This window comes from Schistocerca piceifrons, chromosome 4, assembly GCF_021461385.2.
Source record: "Schistocerca piceifrons isolate TAMUIC-IGC-003096 chromosome 4, iqSchPice1.1, whole genome shotgun sequence".
NCBI lineage: Eukaryota > Metazoa > Arthropoda > Insecta > Orthoptera > Acrididae > Schistocerca > Schistocerca piceifrons.
Genome location: NC_060141.1, coordinates 259,478,908 through 259,499,225, shown reverse-complemented (window position 1 = coordinate 259,499,225; position 20,318 = coordinate 259,478,908). Strand labels below are relative to the sequence as shown.

General features: G+C 46.2%; 1 protein-coding gene across 1 annotated transcript in view; it reads right to left on the bottom strand.

Annotated features, from left to right (window-relative positions):
- The window catches only part of LOC124795772 (outer dense fiber protein 3-like protein 2), a 47,936-nt gene extending 31,552 nt beyond the window's left edge, over nucleotides 1-16,384 (bottom strand). Inside the window, exons 1-3 of the mRNA XM_047259855.1 lie at nucleotides 16,378-16,384; nucleotides 16,039-16,257; nucleotides 4,442-4,643 (exon numbers count right to left, since the gene is read on the bottom strand). Of these exons, the coding sequence (XP_047115811.1) occupies nucleotides 4,442-4,643; nucleotides 16,039-16,257; nucleotides 16,378-16,384 (428 nt within the window). The remainder of the gene's footprint in view (nucleotides 1-4,441; nucleotides 4,644-16,038; nucleotides 16,258-16,377) is intronic.
- Nucleotides 16,385-20,318: the final 3,934 nt, after the last annotated feature.

Sequence of the window (20,318 nt, the reverse complement as noted above, 5' to 3'; positions counted from 1 at the left end):
TATTTAATTTATTTTTGTCATATTCAAGAGTTAACAGTTGACTTGCCACAGGCCTTAGTTACACTACACACATGCTCATAAATTAAGCATAATTGCAGAATGTCGTGCCACACAACGTGGCACTACACAAAACTGGCGCTAATAGCATAGGCACATAGGGAACACACACGTCACAGATCTTGGTGATAAGTTGAGAAAATAGTCCCTAAACACATGTGCTACCAAACACCACTGTTTCCTGCGCCTGTACCCCGACACGAATGTGGGATATGATCACCGTGTACACGTACACGTACACAACTATGGGTTGGCATGGTCTGGATCAGATGGTTGAGCAGCTACTGGGGTATAGCCTCCCATACTTGCACCAGTGTTTGTCGGAGCTCCTGAAGTATCGTAGGGGTTTGAAGAGGTGCAGCGATACGTCGACCGAGAGCATCCCAGACGTGCTCGATGGGGTTTAGCCGGCCGGAGTGGCCGAGCGGTTAAAGGCGCTACAGTCTGGAACCGCACGACCGCTACGGTCGCAGGTTCGAATCCTGCCTCGGGCATGGATGTGTATGATGTCCTTAGGTTAGTTAGGTTTAAGTAGTTCTAAGTTCTAGGGGACTTATGACCACAGCAGTTGAGTCCCATAGTGCTCAGAGCCATTTGAACCATTTTTTTTTTTTTTTTTTTTTTTTTTTTTTTGATGGGGTTTAGGTCTGGAGAACAGGCGGGCCACTCCATTTGCCTGATATCTTCTGTTTCAAGGTACTCCTCCACGATGGCAGATCGGTGGGGCCGTGCCTTATAATCCATCAGGAGGAAGGTGGGACCCACTGCACCCCTGAAAAGGCGGACATACTGGTGCAAAATGACATCCCGATGCGCCTGACCTGTTACAGTTCCTCTGTCAAAGACGTGCAGGGGTGTACGTGCACCAATCATAATCCCACGCCACACCATCAAACCGCGACCTCCATACAGGTCCCTTTCAAGGACATTAAGGGGTTGGTATCTGGTTCCTGGTTCACGCCAGATGAAAACCCGGCGAGAATCACTGTTCAAACTATACCTGGACTCGTCCGTGAACATAACCTGGGACCACTGTTTCAATGACAATGTACTGTGGTCTTGACACCAGACTTTACAGGCTCTCCTGTGACCAGGGGTCAATGGAATGCACCTTGCAGGTCTCTGGGCGAATAAACCATGTCTGTTAAATCGTCTGTAGACTGCGTGTCTGGAGACAACTGTTCCAGTGGCTGCGATAAGGTCCCGAGCAAGGCTACCTGCAGTACTCCGTGGCCGTCTGGGTTCACTGATGACGAGATATCGGTCTTCTTGTGGTGTTGTACACTGTGGACGTCGCTTACTGTAGCGCCTGGACACGTTTCCTGTCTGCTAGAACCGTTGCCATAATCTTGAGATCACACTTTGTGGCACACCGAGGGCCCGTGCTACGACCTGCTGTGTTTGACCAGCCTCCAGTCGCCCTAGTATTCTACCACTCATAACGTCATCGATGTGTGTTCTTTGAGCCATTTTCAACACACAGTCACCATTAGCACGACTGAAAACGTCTGTACACTTACTCGCTGCACCGTACTCTCACACGCACCAACACACCTCTGCGTATGTGGACTGCTGCCAGCGCCACCGTGCGACGACCGCAGGTCAAATGCACCGCGTGGGCATACCCCGAGGTGATTTAAACCCGCAAACCACCAACCAGAGCGTTGTTTCACCATGTATCATTATACTTAATTTTTGAGCAATAGTGTATAACGTAACAAGCTGTGGACATGGTGGTAATGAAACAGAGTGAGGTGTAGCGCCTTCGCATCGCTCCTGTCACTTGTTAGGACGATATCGTTATAAGCATGAGTCATCGACAGATGTCACCAGCGGACATGAACCTGAGTTACAGAGCCGCATGTAGTTGTACTAGTAGGCGGCAGAGGTCAGCAGTTGACGGACAGTGCTAGCAGTCGTAGTCAAACAATGTTGTAAAGTTATGTTTGATTAATATTTAATGTACACTACTGGCCATTAAAATTGCTACACCAAGAAGAAATGCAGATGATAAACGGGTATTCATTGGACAAATATATTATGCTAGAACTGACATGTGATTACATTTTCACGCAATTTGGGTGCATAGATCCTGAGAAATCAGTACCCAGAACAACCACCTCTGGCCGTAGTAACGGCCTTGATACGCCTGGGCATCGAGTCAAACAGAGCTTGGATGGCGTGTACAGGTACACAGGCCCATGCAGCTTCAACGCGATACCACAGTTCATCAAAAGTAGTGACAGGCGTATTGTGACAAGCCAGTTGCTCGGCCACCATTCACCAGACGTTTTCAGTTGGTGAGAGATCTGGAGAATGTGCTGGCCAGGGCAGCAGTCGAACATTTTCTGTATCCAGAAAGGCCTGTAAAGGACCTGCAATATGCGGTCGCGCATTATCCTGCTGAAATGTAGGGTTTCGCAGGGATCGAATGAAGGGTATAGCCACGGGTCGTAACACATCTGAAATGTAACGTCCACTGTTCAAAGTGCCGTCAATGCGAACATGAGGTGACCGAGACGTGTAACCAATGGCACCCTTTACCATCACGCCGGGTGATACGCCAGTATGCCGATGACGAATACACGCATCCAATGTGCGTTCACCGCGATGTCGCCAAACAAGGATGCGACCATCATGATGCTGTAAACAGAACCTGGATTCATCCGAAAAAATGACGTTTTGCCATTCGTGCACCGAGGTTCGTCGTTGAGTACACCATCGCAGGCGCTACTGTCTGTGACGCAGCGTCAAGGGTAACCGCAGCCATGGTCTCCGAGCCGATAGTCCATGCTGCTGAACACGTCGTCGAACTCTTCGTGCAGATGGTTGTTGTCACGCAAACGTCCCCATCTGTTGACTCAAGGAGCGAGACATGGCTGCACGACCCGTTACAGCCATGCGGATAAGATGCCTGTCATCTCGACTGATAGTGACACGATGCCGTTGGGATCCAGCGCGGCGCTCCGTATTACCCTCCTGAACTCACCTATTCCATATTCTGCTTACAGTCATTGGATCTCGACCAACGCGAGCAGCAATGTCGCGATGCGATAAACCACAATTGCGATAGGCTACAATCCGACCTTTATCAAAGTCGGAAACGTGATGGTACGCATTTCTCCTCCTTACACGAGGCATCACAACAACGTTTCACCAGGCAACGCCGGTCAACTGCTGTCTGTGTATGAGAAATCGGTTGGAAACTTTCCTAATGTCAGCACGTTGTAGGTGTCGCCACCGGCGCCAGCCGTGTGTGAATGCTCTGAAAAGCTAATCAGTTACATATCACAGCATCTTCTTCCTGTCGGTTAAATTTCGCGTCTTCGTGGTGTAGCAATTTTAATGGCCAGTAGTGTATTTGCATAATTATAATTATTTTATATGCGTAGTAATTAGGAGTGTGGGTGTTGTATGAGTGAAGAAGAAGAGAAGTAAATGAAAATTGTTTTGTTTATTCACGAAGTACCAGTTAAACTATACAGGGGATTTACTATAATTAAATGTGCAGTCAGTTTATGGTACTAATAAATCGTGAGTAGAACACAAATTAATCGGTAATTTCAGAAGGAGTAATTGCATATTTGATAGATTTCTAAATTTATTTATGTAGCAATTGCCATAGAAAGAAATGTTTTACTATGATTGGTCATTGAAGTAAAGCGCGGGTTGGCGCGGGATAACACTGCAACCTTATTTACTGTTTGTGATATCAGCCATTCAGAAAAATGCAGGCTCGCGCCAATCTATGCTGGGAACAAAGCCTTTGGTGTGATCTAGGGGGGTCGGGGCTGAGGGTTCGAACTAGTAACATCTCATTGAAAGCAGCTCCGACGAAAGTACTGTAAAATCGCGGAAAAAATGCTAATTACGAGTTCGCGAAGTAGTAAAAAGTGTTACTTTTGAATACATTACGGGAAAGGCAGTGATCAATGTCTTACAAATATTTACTATTAAAAACAGTCTTGATCACAATTTATTTATCAAGGTGACCGGTTTCGACCACTACTGTGGTCATCTTCAGACCATTGAGTAGGAACCTCTTTCTCGAACTGAAGATGACCACAGTAGTGGTCGAAACCGGTTACCTCGATAAATAAATCGTGATCAAGACTGTTTTTAATAGTAAACATTAGTAAAAAGTGTATTTAAGTGAACGGTATAGTGGAAGTCGTGTGGAATGAACATTGCTGGACACTGGCAGGGCGGTAAAAAAAGTAACATGCCGCACGTCAAGAGGTGTTGGTGTAATAAAGGAGTGATGAGCAACACGTCACCAACGCCAGAAATCGCATAACTGCACAGCGCGACTCAGTAGAAGTGTTATTTTAGTAATTCGGCTAAATACCGCCATCGCTGTAGCGCAGTAGTGGTCCGCACTCACATGGTGTAGGCGGGCGCGGCGGGCTTGTCGGAGACGCGTCGGCCTACGGTGGCGGGCGGTCGGTAGGCGGCGGGCCCCGGCAGGTGGTCGAGCAGGCGCGCCGTCGTGCGCGACCCCATGCTGAAGACGGGCGCGCGCGGCCGCGACGCGTCCGTGCACTTCTCCGGCTGGTAGCTGCCCGGGCCCGGCACGTCCAGCTTCACTGCCGACCCGTCGTCCTCACGTCACATCCCACCCCGAGCCTCACCGCTCTACAGCGCACGCATTACACCGGCCAACATCGCGCCATCAGACCGCTATTTACGTTCTTTACTGTTATTTCATTCCCTCACCCGTCAAGGGCTAGCAGTGACACATTCTACACCTACATCTACATTTATGCTCCGCAAGTCACCCAACGGAGTGTGGCGGAGGGCACTTTACGTGCTATTGTCATTACCTCACTTTCCTGTTCCAGTCGCGTATGGTTCGCGGGAAGAACGACCGCCGGAAAGCCTCCGTGCGCGCTCGAATCTCTCTAATTTTACATTCGTGATCTCCTCGGGAGGTATAAGTAGCGGGAAGCAATATATTCGATACCCTATCCAGAAACGCACCCTCTCGAAACCTGGCGAGCAAGCTACACCGCGATGCAGAGCGCCTCTCTTGCAGAGTCTGCCTCTTGAGTTTGCTAAACATCTCCGTAACGCTATCACGCTTACCAAATAACCCTGTGACGAAACGCGCCGCTCTTCTTTGGATCTTCTGTATCTCCTCTGTCAATCCGACCTGGTTCGGATCCCACACTGATGAGCAATACTCAAGTATCGCTCTTCACCTGAGTTCTTGTTGCTATCTTCTTCAGTTCGAAGAATGGTTTCATGCACCTCGTAGCGCTAATCTATCCTAAGCAACGCTCACTGCAACCTACGTCCATTTCTGTCTCCTTATTGTGTTCAAGACTTGGTCTCGCTGTACAATTGCCCCTTGTACCGCTCAAAAACACGCACGCTCTCTCTCTCTCTCTCTCTCTCTCTCTTACCATATTAACAATCCCTTGATGCCTCGTGATGTGTCCTGGCAAACAATCCCTTCTTTCAGTCACAAATTTCTCTTTTAGACTAACTTCATTTTGTACCTCATCATTAGGCACTCTACTTACCCATCTAATCTTCAGCAGTCTTCTGTAGCACCACATTTCTAAAGCATGTAAATGTTTCTGAACAGATTACTGTCCACGTTTCGCTTCTGTACAAGGCTACACTCTAGACAAATACAATCGGACAAGATTTCCTGACACTCAAATTTATACACTGTCCAGTCACATTAAAATGGCCACCTGTCAAAAGCCTGAATAACCACCTTTTCCAGGACAGACCATTGCGAGACGCGCAGGAAGAGAGTCAATGAGGCTTTGGAAGGTACGAAGACGGACGTTGAGCCATGCCGACTCTAGTGCCGCGGCGGGTTGCGCTGGATTTCTTGGCTGCAGACCTATGGCGCGAACAGCCCGATCGAGGTGGTCACACAGATTCTCGATTGAGATATTATCCGGGGAGTTGGGTGGCCAAGAGAGTACGATGAACTGATCCTGTGCTCCTCAAACCATGCATATACACTTTGTGTGATATGTTGCATTGTCCTGCTGGTAGATGCCATCGAGCTGAGGGAAAACAAACTGCATGTAGGGATGGACATTGTTCCCGAGGATAAATGTGTACTTGTGTTGATCCATTGCGCCTTCCATAACGACGAGATCACCCAGGGAATGACACGAGAACATTCCCCAGACTATGACGCCCCCTCCACCAACCTGAACACTTCCGATGATTGATGGAGGGTATTTGCTTTCAGTCCTATACAGCATAAAACGTGATTAACCTGAAAATGCCGCCTGCGGGCACTCAGTGGACATCCATTTGCGGTAATGGCGTGCAAATTCCAGCCTTCATCAGCAACGAACAGCAGTCAACATGGGCGTATGAACCAGGCAACGTTCGCTGAACAGTCGTTGAGGAGCCACTATTAGTAGCCCTTTGGTTAGTCTGGGTGGTCATTTCTTAAACAATTGCACGTCTATTCGATCGTACATATCTCCGTAGCAGTCGTTCACCCCTTGACCATGGAGCACCACAGTTCCCTCGCTACCGGTTTTGGATGGCTCCATTTTACTGCAGCCATGGCCACACGCGGACAGTTTGCAAACTTAGCCATTTCGTAAGTGCTTCCATCCTTGGCCCAGAACCCTGTGATCATGCCCTTTTGGACGTCAGATACGTAAATCGCTCCGTTTCCTCAACACGAAAACAACTGTACTGTTTTCCGCGTCCCGCCGAACGCTTTATGTATCTTCCACTGCTACTGCTGCCACTTGACGTCTGCCAATGGTAATTGCACGTTCACGTGGAACATAGGCGGTGGTCACATTAGTGTGACTGGACTGCGTGTCTGACTTTCACAAATTCCTATTTTTGCTAGTAAGCACACTGGAGAAAAATAAGTTGATTCCAAATTGACATTTATTCACGAACTTGACCATACATCTCGACTTCAGAAAACTTTAACACATATGACATTCTAGCACTACGGCCAGGTTCAACACAGCCGGGCATGTTTTGCCTCGATGAGCCACGATGGAGCACTTACCAGGATTGAATAAAGCCACGGCCTACGATATCACGATTTGGGTGAGTGAGACTATTTTGTACTTTCATGGTGACAAACATGGGTTCGAGTATTGTAGAAGGTATACAATAGTGAGCGAGATAAGACTGAAATATATCGTTTATAAAATTTGTGGCAGCAAGGGGCCGGCTGAAGTGGCCGCGTGGTTCTGGCGCTGCAGTCTGGAACCGCGAGACCGCTACAGTCGCAGGTTCGAATCCTGCCTCGGGCATGGATGTGTGTGATGTCCTTAGGTTAGTTAGGTTTAACTAGTTCTAAGCTCTAGGGGACTAATAACTTCAGCAGTTGAGTCCCATAGTGCTCAGAGCCATTTGAACCATTTTTTTTTTTTTTTTTTTTTTTTTTTGTGGCAGCAAGCATAATTTTACGGCGACACGAAAGAGCAGCAGTGCGAAATTGAAGCGAAGCAGGAAATATACAGTGCCTCCCAGAAACATTGCGACAAACTTGGAGGGGTTGTGGATGGTGTCTTGAGGAACAAATTGAGGATAGGAGGCTACAGAGCATCGAAGTTATAGGTGCCCACTCCTCTGACAGCAAACGTGACTTTGTACGGTGATGACTCGTAGTCTCATCGTCTCGCAATGTTGTTTGTTATTCAGTGATTGCGACTGTTCGCCGCAATCGCCAGTGGAGAAGATGGTGCTAGCTGCAGCATAGAAAATGCCTTGTCTCCTACGAATGCAATGCTCTGTTGCCTTGGTGAATGACAATTTCGGACACAGATTTCTATCTGTAGTTTATTTTTCTGCCGTATACCGAAAAATATTGGCGATTTTAAGCAGTTATAAAGAACCTTCACGAGCAGGTGAACTTTAGTGATCAAAGTTGATTTTTTTTCTTTGCGTAAGACAACAGTTGTCACTCAATTTCTTCATTCAGAACTCCAAGAGAATTGTGTGGTATTAGCCAGTTCTGGTTTTACCCTTTGCAAAATAATCAGTAAGAAAAGTCTAATTTGCATCCCATAAACTGAAGAAATGCAAATGAAATCGACTTCACTCTTTTTGGTGTACGATTATCAACTTTCCTATCGCTTTGGTTGCTTTTCATTAACAGGAAGAAGAATCAGCTCACGTCTCATCAGTGGTAACAAATGACGCACAGAATCAGTTGAATCCTCTTCAAAATGATCCTAACCTTACCGATGAATTCTTTTCTTAATTTTCTTTTTGCCGGGATCAAACAATTGCGACACTTACATTGCACAAAGCCTTTTCATAGTTAATTCTTCTTGTACAACGTGCCGCTCCATTTCTTTTCACACGTGTATGGCGTCAGGTAGTCATTTATCTTTCATTCGTTCAGCATCATTTTGCATACTTCGTCGATGTTTTATCTGATCTTTCTTCATGTAAACTGTGTTCAAGAGACGTTTGGCCAGCTTTGAGATCGGTCACTTATTTCTGAACTGTTGAGTGCTTAGGTAAACATAAATCTTCACCTGCTTTGGATGAATTTTAGCTGGCAGCAAAGGAGCAAAAAAGCCACGGTAATGCCTTTTATCCGCCAGAGCTAAACACAACCACGATTCCTTCAAAAAACTTTGTAAACCAGTCTGCAAATGTGGTTGGCGCTGGACTATATTCATAGACACCAACTAGATTTCACCGCCTGTACGAGTGGCTTTCATCTCGTTCTCTGCCTTGGAAACAAAGTACTGAGGAGGCATCCTTGAAGCTCTTTCATCGGCTTTAAGTGTACTCTACATGAGATCCACGTGTAAGGCAACACACGTCTAGGCAGTAGTCGTGTTCATACAAAGACACTCAGGTATTTGTGACGTGACGTTTCCAATGAATGTGGCGAAGCACCTTTCAGCTGAAGCTGGTTTTTTTAATAGAGATGGGGCCCCTCCACGCTCAGTCCAACGTGGTGACCAAACCAAAAGTTCTACTGTCACCTCCGTAAACATGTTAGTTACCTAGTAAGTGGATCACAGGATGCTGGGCTGTGATGTTATCCGTGCGTCTGGGTAAGACTACGCATTAACACGGTCCATCAGGTGATAGACAGTGGACGAAACGCGAGTGAGGGTAGCGATTTGAAGAACAGAGGGAAAAAAGTGCCATGGCTCGTGCCGTGGGAAAAAACTTCTACGACAGTGGGATGGGAGTAAGAGCAGTAGTGGCTTACTAGCTGCGATAGTTCATGCAAGGTTGGATTTGTTAGTATGGGTATCATGCATCATTACCGTGGCAAGCGATGGCGATGTATCCCAGTTGCTGCTGCCGCTACATTCCTGGAACAATCAAGATCGTTATACAGTGGTGGGAGATCGGCCATAGATCATCTCACTGTGTGGGGGATGTGTGGAGCTTGTCTGCATGCAGTGTACGGTACGGCTTCCCTGCGTGGTGCCAGTTATTCGGCAGTGTAATCCAGCTGGATATCCAGTAATGACGTCTGATTAACAGGGGCTCGCCTGTACCGTTATGTTTGTGTATGCTTGGCCATAGATGTTAGGTCCTTACAAGTGTGTCTTTTGGTCTTTTATGTTTCCATCTATGGTTGTGATCGTAGTTCCCCAGATTCAGAATAAATGGGTTTTGCGAATGTCTGGAGTTTCTGTATAGTCTTGTGGTGAGTTCGTGGATTATCTCCATGAGAGTCTCAAGTCGGTATTCCCGGTGAAGGTCCGCGATACGTGTGTATCGTGAACATAAAGTTCATTCCTGATGAAATCTTACAGAAATGAAACATGTGCTCTGAGAAAACGGAGAAGGGGCATAATTTCTGTTTGTGATTGTTGGACAGTTCCTCTGCACCTTTGCAACGAGTGACGTGAGAGGTAGATTCGGTGCTCTCACCAAATGCACTATTAAGTATGTCTTCTGCATTCAACAGACAAAACCAATACACGTTGTACACTGACTACCTAATTACCCACGGGCCCTTCGTTTACAGTCGTAGGCACCACACAGGACTATTCTTACTCCAGGCTCAAGCCAACCATTGTCAAAAACGCCTTATCCACAGTGGCGATCAAACCAAATACTGCGAAAACGCAACAACTTGCCTCCATTAAGAATCCAATCATGTAATTAAAGAACGCCTTATCTTGTATTACTCGCCCAAATGTAAACATCTCCAATCATCCCCACCGACCTATTCCTATTGTGAAAGGCAAAATCCCCCTTCCAAAAAACATGAAATGGTTGCCCTCATCCGCCTCATATACTCTTCATTCTATCTTAAGGAGTCCCTACATTCCCCCTCCCTCCCCCCCCCCCCCCCTCACACAACACACAGACACACAGAAACATAGAAGATATAATCCGTTTTGTCACAAATATCCTCCAAAATATCCAACCTTTTGAGCGACGCTATAAACTTTATCAGATCATATTGGTTGCCTATTCCACATTTCACCTACATCACAACGCCACATACTCCCAGAACCACTTCCATTTCACTTCTCCCCCTCCCCCCACCTCTAGATATCCTCGCCTGAACCCACTGCAAGTCTTCAGCCCAACTGGGCCAAATTCCCCTCACAATCACAACCAGACCCTGTCCCATCATCCTAAGCATCTGAATAAACCTGCTCCAACTCCTTACACCAGACGCCCCTCCCCACATCCTACCAGCAGTTTTTTACATTTGATCTCACTGCATTCATCCACCCACTCAGAATTAGTCATCAGGTCCCCTAAACATCATTTTCCAGCCCACGTATAAAAGCACCAAGTAACCTACATTGACGCAACAACGCTCACCTATCATAGTAATAATTATCACATCAACATCACCCATTACAATTGTGTCGTCTATATGTTTTCGATCGTTTACGATATTGTTTTCAATCCCGTTGTATTTGAGAAACTTGTAGGAGTGAAAACAGGTACGTTCCACTGCCAGCCCACCACCTGCAGAGGGAATGAAATAACAAGAAAGAAAATAAACAGGCTGACTTTATTCAGAACTCTGAAAGAATCACTAATAGATACCAATGCATGGGAGCTCTTAAAAGAAATACTAGCAAATATGAAAATTAAATACAAATTGGCTGAAAAAGTATAATCCCAAAACTGACTGTTTAGCATTTACAGTTGATTTAGAAAACCTGGCGGATAGAGTATAAGTAGCACAAAAACAGACATAAATTTAAAAATAGAGGCAATGACGAACAAGAAGGCTGCGCCATCAAAATTAATCACAAATCGTGTAAAAATCAGAAGGACAGACAAATTTAGATATTACGAAAAGTTATTCAGTAAAATGGATGTGGGAAAGAAGTTACCAGAGGAAAATCATGAAAGATGGACTTCGCATTTAACTAAACAAAGGATATTTATAATGAAAAATAGTTCTCTATAAATGCAGAAATTCATCATTGAAGACAGTAATTCGGCCTAAAAAAGCACATATGCAGCAGAGAAATTAAAATCAGGATTAGTAAAAGAAGATGATGATATCTGCAAACGGAAAGAAAGCTTAGGAGAAAGACTTTAGAAAATAGGAGAATAATAGAAATATTTAAATCAAGAAGTAACAGAGAAGTGTGCAACACGTAGAAAAATGTTACTGATGAAATTAGGAAAATCAGACTATTGTTCTAGGGAAACATGCATGGTATGTATCCCAGCAGACTGACGAGAAAGAATGTACAGTATTTTGAAAAATTAAAAGGCGAAATGGCTTAGGAAGCATATGGAGACCTATAACAAACTAGCAAGAAATTGAAGATAGAATTAAAGACAGGTTCAAAGTTATGATTTCGCATGGTTTCCAAGACAGAGAGAACACTGACTTCGAGGCTTGGTTCTTCCACTATCAATTTTTGCGGAATGGAAGACATTAATGTGTGGTTATTTTAATTAATGTCAAAGTCAGAAGTAACAGTAAGGAAAAAGTATTTCTCCCCGCGCATTTTGCAGCATGGGAAGGGGTGGAACTTCTGGGGTATTGGTTAAGTACCTGTGGGGTGTCATAAGATAACTCGGCAAAAACCACAAGACCAACAGAAAACAGACACACATCAGTAGATAATCTCCCCACATTTTTAACTCACAATACAAGTTCTTAATACAATCACCGTTTGTAACATGACAGAAGTCAATGTTTTCGTGCAGCTTATAGACACAAACTGTCCCGGAAAGCGTGACAGCAACCTACTTTTCAAATCTGAGAATTGCTTTGCCTATGTGGAGGCGTGAACCAATTACGTACTACAAAACACATCGGAGCAAAGCGCTAACAAAGAATCTTGAAGACAGCACAGCCGACAGGTGCAAGCTGTAGTTATAGGAATTTTGCACACCATTGTCAATGGGTCACTGATAAGAGGGACGTCCAACAAGTAAGGCAACACACTTTCTTTTCTCGGCCAATTTCGGTTAAAAAAACGCATAATTTGCTGCAGGACATAGAGGAATGTTCTCGCTTCAGGTCCTACAGTTTCATAAAATTCCAATAGGCGGCTGCGCTATACATAGTCTTCAAAGCGGAGACTGTGACAGAGGTGCGTTCCAAACAGAGAACTGTCATCGAGTTTCTTTTGGCGGAAAACCAGATTACCGCAGATAGTAATAGGCGCTTGCAGAATGTCTACAGAGACTTGGCAGTGAACAAAACCACGGCGAGTCATACAGCAAGACGTCTGTCATCATGGCAACCAGGTTGCGCACACCTGCCCAATCTCTGGCATGCCGAGTGGCCGCACGCATCTGTGACTCCTGCAATGTTGGAATCTGTGAACACTCTCATTCGAAGTGGTCGGCGGACCACAGTCAGACACCTAGCAGCTCAGCCGGTAGTCTCCGTTCGTACTGCTGAAACACTCGTCCACCACTAAAAGTGTGTGTCCGCTGGATTCCTCGCTGCCCAGCAGAAGACCGTACAGAGCAACGAAGGACCATCTGGGCGGAATTGTTGGCGCGTTACGAGGTTGATTTTTATTAACATCGTCACTGGAATGAAACCTGTGTTCATCACTTTGAATCGGCAGCAAAAGGGCAGTCCGTCGAGTGGCGCCACACCACCTCTCCTCTGAGGAAAGCGTTCAAAGCCGCAACCTTTGCCCGTAAAATCATGGCGACGTTCTTCTGGGACTCTGAAGGGGGTATTCTGCTTGTTCTCCCTCGTGGTGCAACGGTCAACACTGAAGCATATTGTGCTACTAGCAGGACTCTCAGATTAACAGAAAATAGCGAATACGTAAATAAATCTCAGGAAATTGAAGAAACGACTTCAGCGTGTTCGTCACTACAAAAACGGAGAGGAACTTCTCATCGACGATAACGCAAGGCCTCACACAAGTGCACGTACGCAAGCGGAGCTCACAAAACATCATTGGACTGTTGTTCCTCATTCACCCTACAGCTAGGATCTCGCTCATTCCGACTTTCATCTGTTTGGCCCAGTGGAAGATGTACTCCACAGAAAGCAGTACATTGATGATTAGGAGATTATTGATGGAACAACACTTTGGCCCAGAGAAGGATGCATTCCACGGAAAGCAGTACATTGATGATTAGGAGATTATTGATGGAGCAAGACTTTGGCCCAGAGAAGGATGCACTGCACGGAAAGGAGTACTTTGATGATTAGGAGATTATTGATGGAGCAAGTCTTTGGCCAAGTGAAGGATGCAGTCCACAGAAAGCAGTACATTGATGATTAGGAGATTATTGATGGAGCAAGACTTTGGCCCAGAGAAGAATGCATTCCACGGAAAGCAGTACTTTGATGATTAGGAGATTATTGATTGAGCAAGACTTTGGCCCAGTGAAGGATGCACTCCACAGAAAGGAGAACATGGATGATTGGGAGGTTACTGATGCAACAAGACTTTGGCTCCAACGTCAACCAGTAGAGTGGTAGCATGCGGACATACGGGCCCTCCCAGTAAGATGTAAGGCCCTCGCATTGAGCGGAGACTATGTTGATAAATAGGGTTTTGTAGCCAAAACAGTGGAGAATAATAAGGTTTACTGGAATATTGAACAAAACGAAACTGTTTCCAGAAAAAAATGTGTTGCATTACTTAGTGAACGCCCCTCATACATATCAATACTCCGTGCGGACAGGCCTCGGAAGGCCAAACGGTACCGACCGACCACCGTGTCATCCACAGCCGATAGGGGTCACTGGATGTGGACATGGAGGTGCACGTATTCAGCACAAAGATCTCCCAGTCACTGTTAGTTTTCATCACTGGAGTCGCTGCTTCTTAAGCAAGTACACTACTGGCCATTAAAATTGCTACACCACGAAGATGACGTGCTACAGACGCGAAATTTAACCGACAGGAAGAAGATGCTGTGATATGCAAATCATTAGCTTTTCAGAGCATTTTCACAAGGTTGGCGCCGGTGGCGACACCTACAACGTGCTGACACGAGAAACGTTTCCAACCGATTTCTCATACACAAACAGCAGTTGACCGACGTTGCCTGGTGAAACGTTGTTGTGATGTCTCGTGTAAGGAGGATAAATGTGTACCATCACGTTTCCGACTTTGATAAAGGTCGGATTGCAGCCTATCGCGATTGCGGTTTATCGTATCGCGACATTGCTGCGCGCGTTGGTCGAGATCCAATGACTGTTATCAGAATATGGAATCGGTGGGTACAGGAGAGTAATACGGAACGCCGTGCTGGATCCCATCGGTCTCGTATCACTAGCAGTTGAGATGACAGGCGTCGTATCCGCATGGCTGTAACGGATCGTGCAGCCACGTCTCGATCCCTGAGTCAGCAGATGGGGAGTTTGGAAGACAACAACCATTTGCACGAACAATTCGACGACGTTCGCAGCAGCATGGACTATCAGCTCGGAGACCATGGCTGCGGTTACCCTTGACGCTGCATCACAGACAGGAGCGCCTGCGATGGTGTACTCAACGAATCTGGGTGCACGAATGGCAAAACGTCATTTTTTCGGATGAATCCAAATTCTGTTTACAGCATCATGATGGTCGCATCGGTGTTTGATGACATCGCGGTGAACGCACATTCGAAGCGTGTATTCGTCATCGCCATACTGGCGTATCACCCGGCGTGATGGTATGGGGTGCCATTGGTTACACGTCACGGTCACCTCTTGTTCGCATTGGCGGCACTTTGAACAGCGGACGTTACATTTCAGATGTGTTACGACCCGTGGCTCTACCCTTCATTCGATCCCTGCGAAACCCTACATTTCAGCAGGATAATGCACGACCGCATGTTGCAGGTCCTGTACGGGCCTTTCTGGATACAGAAAATGTTCGACTGCTGCCCTGCCCAGCACATTCTCCACATTTCTCACCAATTGAAAACGTCTGGTCAATGGTAGCCGAGCAACTGGCTCGTCATAATGCGCCAGTCACTACTCTTGGTGAACTGTGGTATCGTGTTGAAGCTGCATGGGCCTGTGTCAGATGAAGGCGCTATGAGTTTTCTGACTGGAGTGTGGCTGGTGCAGCGGCGGGCCCGACGCACTACCGGCTGCCGCCGAGCTCTGTTTGACTCAATGCCCAGGCGTATCAAGGCCGCTATTACCGCCAGAGGTGGTTGTTCTGGGTACTGATTTCTCAGGATCTATGCACCCAAATTGCGTGAAAATGTAATCACATATCAGTTCTAGTATAATATATTTGTCCAATGAATATCCGTTTCTCATCTGCATTCCTTCTTGGTCTAGCAATTTTAATGGTCAGTAGTGTAGTTCCTCAACTAACCTCAGAAGGGCTGAGTACACCCCACTTGCAAACAGCGCTCATGAGACTTAGGTGGTGACTCATACAATAGCATGCAGTAAATTCTCATTGGGTCTCTGATAACCTACTGTGGGACACATACGTTCCAATTGTAGTGAAAGCGTTAAATGGGGTTGCTAGCTTAGCTTTGGCGAAAGAAGAAGAAAGAAAATGTGGAAAACGACTGAAAATGACGATATTGGAGGACAAATCGAATAGGAATTGAAGTGTTTCTTGTTGATGTACTCACGCCCTAGAGGCAGCCTCTCTCGCATGGTGTAGGCCGGCGGGTCTCCCGGCCCGTGCTGGGTGAGGTTGGGCCGCAGGCCGTACTTGGGCCCCGGGCCGAGCAGCCTGAGCGCCAGCGGCGTGCGCCGGCGCATCGTGTAGGCGGGCGCGCGCTCCTTGGTCACGTCGTGGCCCTTGTAGCCCAGCGTCGGCGGCAGCCGGTAGTGCGTCGGGCCCGCCGCTGCACCGGCCACACTCCAGTCAGAAAAGTCATAGCGCCTTCATCTGACACCCGCGTTGTAGCAGGCCGATAACTTCAAATTATGTGGTATTGTAGCAATCTGGGACACTTTTTGCTCACACGCCATGGCCCTTCTGGAGGTGGTGTTCGACAACGACCGACCACGCTCCTATGGTGCCACAGTCCGTTACTGGAAGAATGTAATAATTCCAATCCCAAAGAAAGCAGGTGTTGACAGATGTGAAAATTACCGAACAATCAGTTTAATAACCCACAGCTGCAAAATAGTAACGCGAATTCTTTACAGACGAATGGAAAAACTAGTAGAAGCCGACCTCGGTGAAGATCAGTTTGGATTCCGTAAAAATATTGAACACGTGAGGCAATACTGACCCTACGACTTATCTTAGCAGCTAGATTAAGGAAAGGCAAACCTACGTTTCTAGCATTTGTAGACTTAGAGAAAGCTTTTGACAATGTTGACTGGAATACTCTCTTTCAACTTCTGAAGATGGCAGGGGTAAAATACAGGGAGCGAAAGGCTATTTACAATTTGTACAGAAACCAGATGGCGGTTATAAGAGTCCAGGGACATGAAAGGGAAGCAGTGGTTGGGAAGGGAGTGAGACAGGGTTGTAGCCTCTCTCCGATGTTATATTGAGCAAGCAGTGAAGGAAACAAAAGAAAAATTCGGAGTAGGAATTAAAATAATTCTGTCAGAGACAGCAAAAGACTTGGAAGAGCAGTTGAACGGAATGGATAGTGTCTTGAAGGGAGGATATAAGATGAAAATCAACAAAAGCAAAACGATGATAATGGAATGTAGTCGAATTAAGTCGGGTGATGCTGAGGGAATTAGATAAGGAAATGAGACACTTAAAGTAGTAAAGGAGTGTTGCTATTTGGGGAGCAAAATAATTGATGATGGTCGAAGTAGAGAGGATATAAAATGTATACTGGCAATGGCAAGGAAAGCGTTTCTGAAGAAGAGAAATTTGTTAACATCGCGTATAGATTTAACTGCTAGGAAGTCGTTTCTGAAAGTATTTGTATGGAGTGTAGCCACGCATGGAAGTGAAACATGGACGATAAATAGTTTGGACAAGAAGAGAATAGAAGCATTCGAAATGTGGTGCTACAGAAGAATGCTGAAGATTACATGGGTAGATTACATAACTAATGAGAAGGTATTCAACAGAATTGGGGAGAAGAGGAGTTTGTGGCACAACTTGACTAGAAGAAGGGATCGGTTGGTATGACATGTTCTGAGACATCAAGGGATCACCAATTTAGTATTGGAGGGCAGCGTGGAGGGTAAAAATCGTAGAGGGAGACCAAGAGATGAATACACCAAGCAGATTCAGAAGGATGTAGGTTGCAGTACGTACTGGGAGATGAAAAAGCTTGCACAGGATAGAATAGCATGGAGAGCTGCATCAAACCAGTCTCAGGACTGAAGACCACAACAACAACAACAACAACCACCTTAACAGAAATGGAGCATTAGCACCTCGACTGAGCTATAAAAAATATATACTCCAATATTTCTGTCCTTATATTAGCTTATTTTCAGAATGAGAATGATGTAAGTACGTGCTGGCTATTTGGTGTGTCTAACGTTATTGTAACTTGGTAGGCAGAAACGACAACACAGAATGCCCTGAGGAGGTGCATTGCATGCCCATCTTATCGCCGGTGTTCAGACTTTGAGAAAGGTCGAAACATTGGCACGACAGACGCAGGACCATCATACGGACAGATTGCGGCGCACAGCTGGCTGTAATGCACGGACAGCTAAATGAGTGGTGATGAGAAAGACTCAGACAGTGTAGCTAGAAGTTTAGTCACTGATCCTTCCAGAAGGACTACAATACTACAAGGTCAGCGGATCGTACGACTGGCTGCAACAGACAGATACACGGTACAATCACATCAACGTGACCACCTGCCAAAAGCCTGAGTCACCATGTTTTGCAGCATGAGCCGTGCAGGAAAAGTGTCAGTGAGGTTCTGGACGGTGCCGACAGGGATGTGGAGACACACAAACTGCAATGGCGTGGTCAGCTGCGCCAGGTTTCTCTGGTGAGGATCCATGGCCGTCGCCTCGGGCCCTGGGTGCTTATACTCCGTCGCTCGAGCTGATCGCGTTGTGTTTCATCCGTGCTCGTCTCTATGCAGTGTTCGGACCCTCTGCTCAGCCGTAGATGGACTCGCACGGAGAGCTTCTTTCTCTCTTCCCGGATTCAGTTCTCCGGGCTTTTAGTCGAGCCAGCGCCGGCAGGTATAGTAGTACAGTGTTCGAACAGTGACGCTACCGCAATGTTGTCAAGCCTGTCTAGATACAAAACACACAACCAAAGTATTTGGGGTAACATACGGGATAAACCACAATTACACTACTACTCTGTAACGACGCACTGGAGGCCATGGACCCCTTATACCAGAAAACTCAGAAAATATCCCCAAACAACATATGGTATTTTGTCGGAGGGTTCAGATTCATGCTGCAGAACGAAAGAGAGCGTGCTTAAAACGTAAAGCCTCCGATTGTTTTGTATGAAAACCATTAAACCTTTTTAAATAAAACAGACTTCATTAACCTTCTACGTCTTTATTCTTCATGTCTACATGTTTATTTCTTATTATAGTCACCCTGGCGACGAACCCAATTCTCCCAGCGAGAGATCAGTTTGTTGATACCGTCACTGTAGAATGTCGACTTCGTTGACGAAGCCACAATGTCACCTCTGTTTGCACCGCTTCATCAATGTCAAAATGAAGTTGTCGAAGCTGTTCTTCAAGTTTTGGAAATAGATGAAAATCTTATGGAGCCAAGTCAGATCTCTGTTGGAGGATGACTGATGACAGTGAACTCAAGGCGTCGAACTGCTGCAGACGTTGCACCACTCGTACAAGGTCTCACACTGTCATGTTGAAGGAGAGGGTACCCACGTGTGGACGAACGCGTCGAATTTCAAACTCGGCTACGGCGCGCTGTTTCTCGCCCACCGACGTTACGGTACACAACGCCATGTTACGCGCTACAATTCGGAGCCCCCTAGCGGCAGAGGGCTGTAAATATGTACACTTAAATAATAAAGATGTGCAGTGTCAATAACGAATGTTTTCTTTAAAAACCCTTAAGAGTTTTCACATAAAAAGTTGGGAGGCATTACTTTCCAGCACGCCTGTTCGATGCCAATCGAAGAGTTGGTTGGCTCAAATGGCTCTGAGCGCTATGCGACTTAACTTCTGAAGTCACCAGTCGCCTAGAACTTAGAACTAATTAAACCTAACTAACATAAGGACATCACACATATCCATGCCAGAGGCAGGATTCGAACCTGCGACCGTAGCGGTCGCTCGGCTCCAGACTGTAGCGCCTAGAACCGCTCGGCCACTGCGGCCGGGGAAGAGTTGGTCCCCGATGGTGCGCAGACGGCGGCAGCAGTGTGGGGAGACAGATGGAGTTGACTGCCTTGTGGTGGAGCATTCGCCATTCGTCAATTGTGTGGTAGACATCACTGAGCGCACTGTTTCTAGATGGCTAGACGCTGATCTGAGCTGTCATCCCGGACACGAGCCTTGTGTTACCAGCAGGCCATCTTGCTCGGTTCCTAAGTCCTGTGATTGACGGTTACCTCTAGGAACAGTTAAAAAAGCATGCTTACAGTGGACTCAACAACTTGGCACCACACGGTGCACTACTGATATACACTCTAAGACAGAAAAAAAGAACGACGCATCACGAAGGAATTATCCACATGGAACGGAAATCAGCAGATATGATGTGATATATGGACAAACAAATTATTACGATTTCAGAAAAATTCTATGATTTATTCAAGAAAACGAGCTTCACAAATTGAGTAAGTTAATAACGTGCAGGTCCACTTGTGGTCTTTATGCGAGCAGTTATTCGTGTTGGAATTGATCAATAGAGTTTTTGGGTATCTTCCTGAGGGATATCGTGCCAAATTCTGTCAATTGGCTCGTTAAATCGTCAAAATCCTCAGGTGGTTGGAGGATCCGGCCCATAATGCTCCACACTTTCTTAACTG